This window comes from Alosa pseudoharengus, unplaced genomic scaffold (assembly GCF_046254945.1).
Source record: "Alosa pseudoharengus isolate Yale_2024_CS ecotype anadromous, Long Island Sound unplaced genomic scaffold, YU_APseudo_1.1 YU_APseudo_1.1_scf_20, whole genome shotgun sequence".
Lineage (NCBI taxonomy): Eukaryota > Metazoa > Chordata > Actinopteri > Clupeiformes > Clupeidae > Alosa > Alosa pseudoharengus.
Window position 1 is genome coordinate 24,285,566 of NW_027468664.1, and position 10,000 is coordinate 24,295,565.

The window sequence follows — 10,000 nt, forward strand, 5'->3', positions numbered from 1 at the left end:
TGGGCTACCTTAACGAGGATGTCCTTGGCATCTCGGGGCAGCCAGCGAGGGTAGATGGGGTCATCGGTGCGGATGGACTGGAAGAGCTCCTCCTCATCGTGCCCGTGGAACGGAGACTGGCCTAGCAGCATCTCAAACAGCAGGACCCCAAAGGACCACCAGTCCACGGAGTGGCTGTACTTCTGCCCGAGTAAAATCTGTGGGGGAGAGCGATGGAACAGACACCTCTTTCATTACCTCTCCTCTGCAGAGGCATTATGCCGGGCTACACTAAGGCCTTCTGTTTGTAGAGTGCCAAACTAGTTTTAGAAAACTGGTCGAACTTTTTGTCGTAATGTGTGCAACGCTATTACGTCTATAAAGATGGTCAGAAGTTTAGGAGGTTTTAAGCTGGCACTGAAAAAATGGCTTAGATGACAATCTTATTATACTGTTTTTATTACTGTATATGGATGTATTTAATATGGATGTGATGATTGATGTTTCGTCTGTTGACATCTGCTCTGCCCCCCCCCCCCCAAAAGGACCACAATGGAAATAAGCCCCAGGGCTTTATTGTGTTATCCTGACTTTGTTTTGTTTTCTTAATATATGGTGCAAAGCTGTATCATATTTTATAACGAAAAGGGTCGAATAAAATCAATCAATCAATCAATGTTCCACTGCAGTTCCATTGCAGTAGCTAATTGCTGCAGCATATGCCCTGCAAATGGAACGCTTCAGTTGTGCGCGTCTCTCAGGTGTTCGGAAAGAAACCCGCGCTTGTGCCTGCAGAACATGTGTGTGTGTGTGTGTGTGTGTGTGTGTGTATGTGTGTGTGTGTGGTGTGTGTGTGTGTGTGTAGCACCGCCACGTAATTTATATAGCAGTGTTTCTCAAACTTTTTCAGATGAAGGACCACTTAACCAATAAAAAAGAAACGCACGGACCACCTAGCTAAAAAAAAAAACTTCAACAGTATATTAGCCTACACGATAGGCCTGCTCACTGAGCCACATTGCTTATTGTCTTTGCACTTTGCTATTGTGTCAGAGGATTCATATGATTTAAACTGGCATATCTTACATAGATAGTGTTGCAAAACTGTTCGGATTTACATACAAGTTGGTTCAATATTGCAAACAACTCATCTATATTATATTTTACCACGTCTGCTCGCGGATCACTTGGGATAGCTTGCGGACCATCAGTGGTCCCCGGACCACACTTTGAGAAACACTGTTATATAGGATTCACTAATAAACCTGCTCAGACAATAATTAGTAACCAGGTAATAAGTGTTTTCCACATTGTTCAATTTCCACTCTTTATATGTACCTGTGGGCCTGTATCAGAATACTGTCTGTATGTTTTCTTTGGTTTACATGGGGTGGGAAAACTGCTGTTTGCCAAACCCGTCAAATGATTGTCTAATGTGTCAGATGACGCACTTATCAGTTGGCTGTCAAACCCGTCAGATGATGGTCTAACGCGTCAGCTGACGCACCTATCAGTGGATGCGGGACCTTTTGAATGGCTTTAAATGCGGTACGAGAAGAGGAGAGAGGGGCGGAAAAATACTCGGGGAGTCTAAGCGAGACCTGAGATATCGGCCGACTGGACCATAAAGCTAACTGTGGAAATAGCTAAAAGCCACACCGTTTCAAAAGGAACGAAAAAGGACCTAATGCGATCGTTGCCGCGTTGGAAACCGGTAAGGCTGATCTATTTTTGGTGTTGCTGAGGTTGTGTCGCGGACACAGCTGTTTTTCTTTCCTTGTGGATTCTTCGTTGTGGATTACTTCCTTTTTGGTTTGTGGATTATAAAGACTGGGTCGTGGTGATTTTTCCGTGGTTTTTTCTGTGGATTCATTGGATTATTATTTTTCGTGAGAAGTGACTTTGGCTGAACCTATGAGCATACGTGCGCTCGTTTGTGCATACAAACAGTTGTTGGGTGCGTTGTTACTACGCATAAAGGAAAAGCGCCTCATCACTTTAAGGATTAATAGACTGAGTTGTGCTTAATGAGGGTGAACTAAAGGGTTTGAAAAACTGCTTATACACGGGTGTGCAAATATATTCTTGAAACTTAAATGCATTGTCAGAACTTGTTTTTTCTAATAACTTATTTAAACATAATCCAGTAGGAGGATCAGGATAATACCCGTGTTTATTAGTAATAGTTACTTTTGAAAAAGCTGATTGTATGTGTGTGTGTGTGTGTGTGTGTGTGGTGTGTGTGCGTGTATGTGTGTGTGTATGTGTACCTCCGGTGCAATGTAGTCTGGAGTTCCACAGAAGGTGGACGTCCTGGCCTCCCCCTGCATCTGCTCTTTGCACATCCCAAAGTCGGCGATCTTAATGTGGCCATCCTTGTCCAGCAGGATATTATCCAGCTTCAGGTCTCTGCAAGCAACACAGGTTCTCATATATTTGTACATTTGCATGTGTTCATTTGGCAGATGCGTTTATCCAAAGACCTACAGCAATAGAATAACATTGAAGCTATTAACAATTAGGCTACGGAGCTACACCTACAGCAATAGAATATTATAATTCTGTTATTCTGTTATAATAGTGATTATATAGATTTAACAGACCACCGAACGTTGGGAAGGCACATTCATGTGAATGCAACTTTCTGCAGCAGTCTGAAGAGCCGTGTAATAATAACATAATAATATCTGCTGATATAATATTATTAGCAGTCTTAGTGTGGCTAGTTCCTTTCCAGCCGCCAGCACCCCTGACTCAGAAAAGGACAGTACTGACTGTGTGTGTGTGTGTGTGTGTGTGTGTGTGTGTGTGTGTGTGTGTGTAACGACAGTACTGACTGTGTGTGTGTGTGTGTGTGTGTCTGCGTGTGTGTGTCTGCGTGTGTGTGTCTGTGTGTGTGTGTGTGTGTGTGTGTGTGTGTGTTTGTGTGTGTAAGGACAGTACTGACTGTGTGTGTGTGTGTGTGTGTGTGTGTGTGTGTGTGTAAGGACAGTACTGACTGATTTAAAATTCATATTTATAACCACCAGAGGGCGCCAACAGAGTCTTTGAGTTTTCCAGTAATACATGCAAGTATGGTAGCCTGGCTAGCGCCACCACTTCTCAATGAGACGTGGTCTGGGAACCAAACTTTAATTTTCTCGTATTTAAAAAAAAAAAGCCCAGATCCGTTTATTGGGTGCCACGGATGTCTATCAAATGTGTCTGTGCATAGCTCATCATCGTCTTGCTTTCCCCCTTGTTCTGTGATTGGTCTCCTATCTCAGGCGAGTAACGTCAATAAAACCCTTGTGTGTGTGTGTGTGTGTCTGTCTCTCTCTCTCTCTCTCTCTCTCTCTCTGTGTGTGTGTTTGTGTGTGTGTGTGTGTGTGTGTGAGAGAGAGAGAGTGTGTAGGTGTGTGTCTTTCTGTGTGTGTGTGTGTGTGTGTGTGTGTGTACGTGCCTCACCTCCTTCTTCTTATTTCATTTTGTTAATTATGTGAACTTCAGAGAGAAATCTCTGAGTTACTAGAGCTCTTTTACAACCGTGAGAACCTCTCTCTCACACACGCACACACACACACACACACACACACACACACACACACACATACACCGAACGTTGGGAAGGCCCATTCATGTGAATGGAACTTTCTGCAGCACTCTGAAGAGCCGTGTAATAAATGCAAGTATGGGGGGAAAGTAACGTCAATAAAACCCTTGTGTGTGTGTGTGTGTGTGTGTGTGTGTGTGTGTGTGTGTGTGTGTGTGTGTGTGTGTGTGTGTGTGTGTGTGTGTGTGTGTGAGTGTGTATGTGTCTCTCTCTCTCTCTCTCTCTCTCTCCGTGTGTGTGTGTGTGTGTGTGTGTGTGTCTTTCTGTGTGTGTGTGTGTGTGTGTGTGTGTGTGTGTGTGTGTGTGTGTGTGTGTGTGTGTATCTTTCTGTGTGTGTGTGTGTGTGTCTGTGTGTCAATTGGGAACTGGACACACAATGCACACATTAATCTGTACACTGAAACTGCAATTGCTTTCAGATCTACTTCCCCTTGGTCTCACATCCCGTAAACGAGTCATGAAGGCACTTCCCTCATCGTTTAGGACTTTAGAACTCACTCACTGACTCAATCACTCACTCATTCACTCACTCATTCACTGATTCACTCACACACTCATTCACTCTCATTCAATCACCAACTAATGCATCCATTCACCCATTCACTTCTTACCTGTATACAATGCCTTTGGAATGAAGGAACTGAAGCGCACATACAATTTCTGCTGCATAGAACCTACAAGACAAGAAAAAGGGGGTAATCAATTTTACATGTTTTCACCTATGGTGTGTGTGTGTGTGTGTGTGTGTGTGTGTGACTTACGTTGATCTAGGTATGTCGAATCTGTGACAGGCTTGTATGTGAAACATCAGATCTCCTCCATTCAAATACTCCATCACGAAGAAGAGATTTTCCTACAGAGCACACACACACACAAAGTAACACAAAGAATACTCCATCATGAGAGATTTTCCTATGCAGACACGCAAATGAACACATGGAAGTGACACAAATAGTAAATGATTACACAATCAAATCCAAACCAATATCATTAATCATACAGCTAAAAAAGAACTCCATGACTGTGTTCCCTGCTGGGAAAAAAAACATGTATGCGTATGGCTGGTAGCTGGTTTTAGCCGGTTTTTGCTGGTTTTCTTCCAGCTCTTGCTGGTCTTTACTGGTGTAGCTGGTTGGGCCACCAGGTGGACATGCTGGCGTGACCATCTGAGGAAGCTGGTCATGCTGGTGTGACCAGCCTGTCATTTGGGATACAGCTGGTGTAAGATGGTCATGCTGGTGTGACCAGCCTATCATGTGGGATACAGCTGGTGTAAGATGGTCATGCTGGTGACCTGAGGTGCATTTCCCAAAACCATACTGTAGTTGCTAACTAAGTTAGCAATTTCCCATTGCCAACCATTGCAATATATGGTTTTAGGAAACGCACCCCAAGCAGGCCAAGGTGGCATTGTTGGTGTAAGATGGTCATGCTGGTTTGTGAGAATGACCAGCATAAGCTGGCATGGCCAGTTAAACCAGCAATGTAGACCAGCAACACCAGCTAAAATGACCAGCTTGAGGTGGTACGACAAGCAAAGCCAGCTGAATTACCATCGTAAGCTGGGTAAACCAGCTGAAGGTATGTTTTTGTTGTTGTTGTTGGTATTGCTGGTCTAGCAGGTCAACCATCATAGGGTGGTCAAACAAGCTGGTTAACAAGCTGGTCAACCAGCAAACCATCTTAAGGTGGTCAGATTGTTTTTTTTTAGCAGGGTTCAGGGTTTCTATTTCTGTGTGTGTGTGTATTAATGTCTGCCCTGCCCTGCCCTGTGTGTGTGTGTGTGTGTGTGTGTGTGTGTGTGTGTCTGCCTCTGGGTATGTGTGTGTATGTGTGTGTGTGTGTGTGTGTGTGTGTGTGTCTGTCTGTGTGTGTGTGTTACCTTGGTCTGGAAGGTGCAGTAGAGGTGTGTGAGGAAGGGGTGCTCCCAGGCCAGCGAGAGCACCCGCCGCTCCACCATGGTGCACTCCACGTCATCGTCCATCAGCACCACGTCCTTCTTCAGGGCCTTCACCGCAAAGAACTGACCTGCGCCCTTCAGCTCTGCCAGAAACACCTGACACACACACACATACAACACAGCAGCATGATTATCCACACAACTGGGTAAACAACATGACCTTACTGCTAAGATTCTGGGAGACTCTCTCACACACACACACACACACACACAGACACACACACACACATACACACACACACACACACCTTGCCGAAGCTGCCTTTGCCCAGCATCTTGTGCAGTGTGAAGTTGTCCAGGGTGTACTTGTGCATCTCTTTCTTGGGGACGGCGTAGAGCGGCTCCACGTCTGCTCTGGTCACTGGGGGTCCAGTCGGCGCCCCCTCAACAGGAGAGTCCCACGAAATACCCTGCTCTGTGGACAAAGACAGGAGTGTATGAGTATGTGTGTGTGTGTGTGTGTGTGCGTGTGTGTGTGTTTGTGTGTGTGTGTCTGTTCTGATGTGTGTGAGTCATACGCGGAGTTAGTGGGGGGGCAGGGGGAGCACTGCCCCCCCCTGGTGGAAACGGGTAATTGCATTGTTTCAACAATTAGTGAAATACGTCTGGCATGACCAGATATTTTAAAAATAATTTAAATAACACAAAACAACAATATAAGGAACGGGCTGTGGTTGATGATGGGAGCAGCCAGGTTTTCTTCTCTTGCGATCCTTCACATCACATCGAAAGCGATATTACGGCCAACCTGACGAGGCATGCAGGACGCAAAAAACGAAAATTACTGTTGCACTAGTATGGACATCTTGCCGTGCCAACATTGCAATAAAGGTTGTCTAAATGCCATGTATATAAATGTCCTGTCAGCTTACTAATTGATTTTGCGTTTAGTAAGTGTGTAGATTTAGACTTTTTATTCCACTTTGTTTAAACAGCAAAGTGGCGAAGCCTTGTTCACCTGTTTGGAACTGGCTGGTGAATGTGACGCGCGTAGGCCTGGCTACACCATGAACCTTATTGTGCATCTAGGCCTACTGATCGCTGTGGATTACATTTTTTTCGTGCCATTGGATTACAGCAAAATATTAATATTTTTTCTTAACATGTCTTAACTTAATGGCGTGTTGCGCTTCGTTTGGAGAGGCATCAGACTGTACAGTAGGTGAACACTTCCTTTGATTTTTGGAGTTCTCGCTATGATTTAGGTCTGCCCTGCACTCAGTAGCCTACAGTTTGGAGTTTACTTAATTTGCCTTTGTAGAATCGAATTTGAGTTTTCAATGACTCGTTCTCCTTAAGCTAAGCATACATGAACCGATGCATCTTGTTATTTAAAACTCCACTCTGTTGGCTCGCATGCCAGCAACACTCTTGAGGCGTCGGAGGTTTACCAACGTTCCACAAGCACAGCTAAGCTAGGTGGCATCCGTTACACTAGACTAGGCTATATAGTTCGTTTTTAATAGCAAACAGAAATGTCAAGATGGAAGGTCATTACATTCTTTAATTGACAAAATATGATTGTACAAAATATTCAATCAATGTGGCGCAAATGAGTCTAGAGGCGGTGGATTAATTTATCAAAAGTGAGCAGCAACCAGACTATGGGCTAAGCCCCGAATGTTTTCAACTGCTAAGCGACACCCCTGTCTATTGCATTTCAAGACAACCGTGCTGCATTGGATTTCATAAGGACGAATTGTTAAATTGTTACAATGTAATTATATATATCTTATATTTAGCATGTTTGTTTTCTTCATATGTGCTCATGCTGTGTTCCCCAGGTGGTAAGCCAGGTCTCAGCTGCTACAGTTATTATTTTTTTCTGCCCCCCCTGGCTCGAATGTCAAACTCCGCCTATGGTGTGAGTGTCTGTGTATGTGTACGTGTGTGTGTGTGTGTGTGTGTGTGTGTGTGTGTGTTTGTGTGTGTGTATGTGTGTGTGTATTCTGATGTGTATGTGTGTGTGTGTGTGTGTGTGTGTGTGTGTTTGTGTGTGTGTCTGTTCTGATGTGATTGTCTGTGTTTGTGTATGTGCGTGTGTGTGTGTGTGTGTGTTCTGATGTGTGTGTGTGTGTCTGTTCTGATGTGTGTGAGTGTCTGTATATGTGTACGTGTGTGTGTGTGTGTGTGTGTGTGTGTGTGTGTGTATGTGTGTGTGTGTGTGTGTGTGTGTGTATTCTGATGTGTGTGTGTGTGTGTGTGTGTGTGTGTGTGTGTGTGTATTCTGATGTGTGTCTGTGTGTGTGTGTGTGTGTGTATTCTGATGTGTGTCTGTGTGTGTGTGTGTGTGTGTGTGTGTGTGTGTGTGTGTGTGTGTGTGTGTGTTACCTTTCCTCCCAGCTGTAGCAGGGGTGGGTAGACAGGTCGTCACACACCCTGAGGGCTCCCTGACCACTCCTTGCTGTCCGATGCCCACAGGACCCTCCCTACCGATGATCTCAGGATCCCTGGAGCTACGCGCCTGCAGGGGTAGCAATACACACACACACACACACACACACACACACACACCAGAATACACACACACACACACACACACACACACACATACACACACACACACACACACATCAGAATACACACACACACACACACACAGACACTACACACACACACACACTCACACACACACACACACACACACACACACACACACACACACACACACACACACAGAGACTAATAATGTGCGTATCTGTGTTTGTGTGTGTGATCACTGACCTGTTGTGTACTCTCGATCTTGGCGAGGGCCTCTGCCATCAGCTTCTGGTTCACCCCACACAGGTTGGCTACTTTCTTCTGGCATTTATGATGCACGTTCATGCCACACTCTACACACACACACACACACACACAGTTTTAAACCACATGTTACACACATAGAGAACACTAACACACCTCGTGTATGAACACACCTCTTAACCACATGCTGCACACAGAGACAATACTACAGCACTGTGACCCTAACAATCACAGATACAACTGAAGGAATGAATGAAGGAATGAAGGAATGAATGAATGAATTTAAAAATAAAGGACAGTGTAAAATGTATTATTATTAATATTATTAATATTATTTTTATTATTATTTTAATACCAATAAGATTTTCCTTTCAGATGGCACATTTATATATTTTATTTAACAGTCTCTTGGTTTTGAGATTCCATATAATCGATCACTCCACATTACATAACATAACAAGTGATTAGGGTTAAATTTGGGCTAAATCCATCACACAATACACTGCATCTGGACAGATGTTTTTTTGCTGACTGTGTTTCTGTTTTTCCAATGGCACAATGACGCAAGTCACAAGGGAGAGAGCTGACAGCCGACTGATACTGAAACCAAACAGTAGAGATTAAGTGAGGCTGTGACTGCTTGCAAGTATGGTGTTGATAACGTGAGTTGCATAAGAAGATTTGAAGGATTTTCTATTTTGATTAATTTTGGGGTTGTGCAGAGCAGCACACATGGTCAAAAGGCTCCTTGTTTACACACGAGGAAGATATTCAGAGGTATTTAGTATAGCCTACTTGCAAAATGCAAAATCTGTCGCAAAATGTGCTTTTTGTGCTTTTAATATTGCCTACACATTCATGAAATGTGTGCTCGTGTAAGAAACACCAACAACAGATCCAGTGTTTCCTCTATGTTTGTTTCAGCATGGCGGCCCACCACGGTTTAAATAATACCGCCACGGTATCAAAATCAGGGCAGACATTCTTTTTCTTGAACTTTCTTCTGCCAAGATTAATGGCGCTATGCCCTGGATAATACAAACATGGAGAAATAGAATTACCAGAGTTCAAGACATTTTACTGTAGAGAAACTAAGTGGACTGTTTTATACTGACTGTGCTACATTGATAGTTGTGTTGCATCCCATGTGGTAGGGGTGGGATGGGGGTGGGGTGTATGTTTGGGTTTGTGTATCTGTATTGTAACAATGCCTTTCATATATGTTGTTACCCACCAAATACAATAAATAGCGAGTACAAAACAAAAAAAAAGAATCAGGGCAGACGCACAATGTAGTTGCAGTTGCTTTTTAAATAATCCTGCCGACATATCCTCCCCTGCTGGCTACCGCTCGCATTGCAATTTAACAACAACCCTAAAACTAGTCAGAAGTTATTATGGCCCGTCCAGTTTCACTTCACATATATATTGTATTGATGTAGCCTATTTAAAACATTAACTTTCTTCTCAGTGGATCCTCTTCATTTAGCGGTGCCACAGCTTCAGAATTAGAGGAGACGCAAAATATTGTCCGGAAGCATAGTAGGCTAAATGCCCTCCGCTGGTTGCTGAAAATTGCAGTTTAACAATAAACAGCAATGCTAATCCGAGGTACCTGTCTAGTTTTATTCCATAAATATATTGTTTTTATAGACGTTAGTGGCATGCGCTATCAAGAGCTTCCATGTGCTACGCATGCTTGTCAACATCGCAAATACTACAAT

General features: G+C 43.8%; 1 protein-coding gene across 2 annotated transcripts in view; it reads right to left on the reverse strand.

Moving 5' to 3' along the window:
- Nucleotides 1-10,000, reverse strand: part of prkcq (protein kinase C, theta) — a 29,659-nt gene that overhangs the window by 3,689 nt on the left and 15,970 nt on the right. For both annotated transcript variants that reach the window (XM_076296918.1, XM_076296919.1), the window contains exons 9-16: nucleotides 8,256-8,365; nucleotides 7,863-7,995; nucleotides 5,780-5,946; nucleotides 5,454-5,627; nucleotides 4,333-4,424; nucleotides 4,183-4,245; nucleotides 2,250-2,388; nucleotides 9-197 (exon numbers count right to left, since the gene is read on the reverse strand). In XM_076296918.1, the coding sequence (XP_076153033.1) occupies nucleotides 9-197; nucleotides 2,250-2,388; nucleotides 4,183-4,245; nucleotides 4,333-4,424; nucleotides 5,454-5,627; nucleotides 5,780-5,946; nucleotides 7,863-7,995; nucleotides 8,256-8,365 (1,067 nt within the window). The remainder of the gene's footprint in view (nucleotides 1-8; nucleotides 198-2,249; nucleotides 2,389-4,182; nucleotides 4,246-4,332; nucleotides 4,425-5,453; nucleotides 5,628-5,779; nucleotides 5,947-7,862; nucleotides 7,996-8,255; nucleotides 8,366-10,000) is intronic.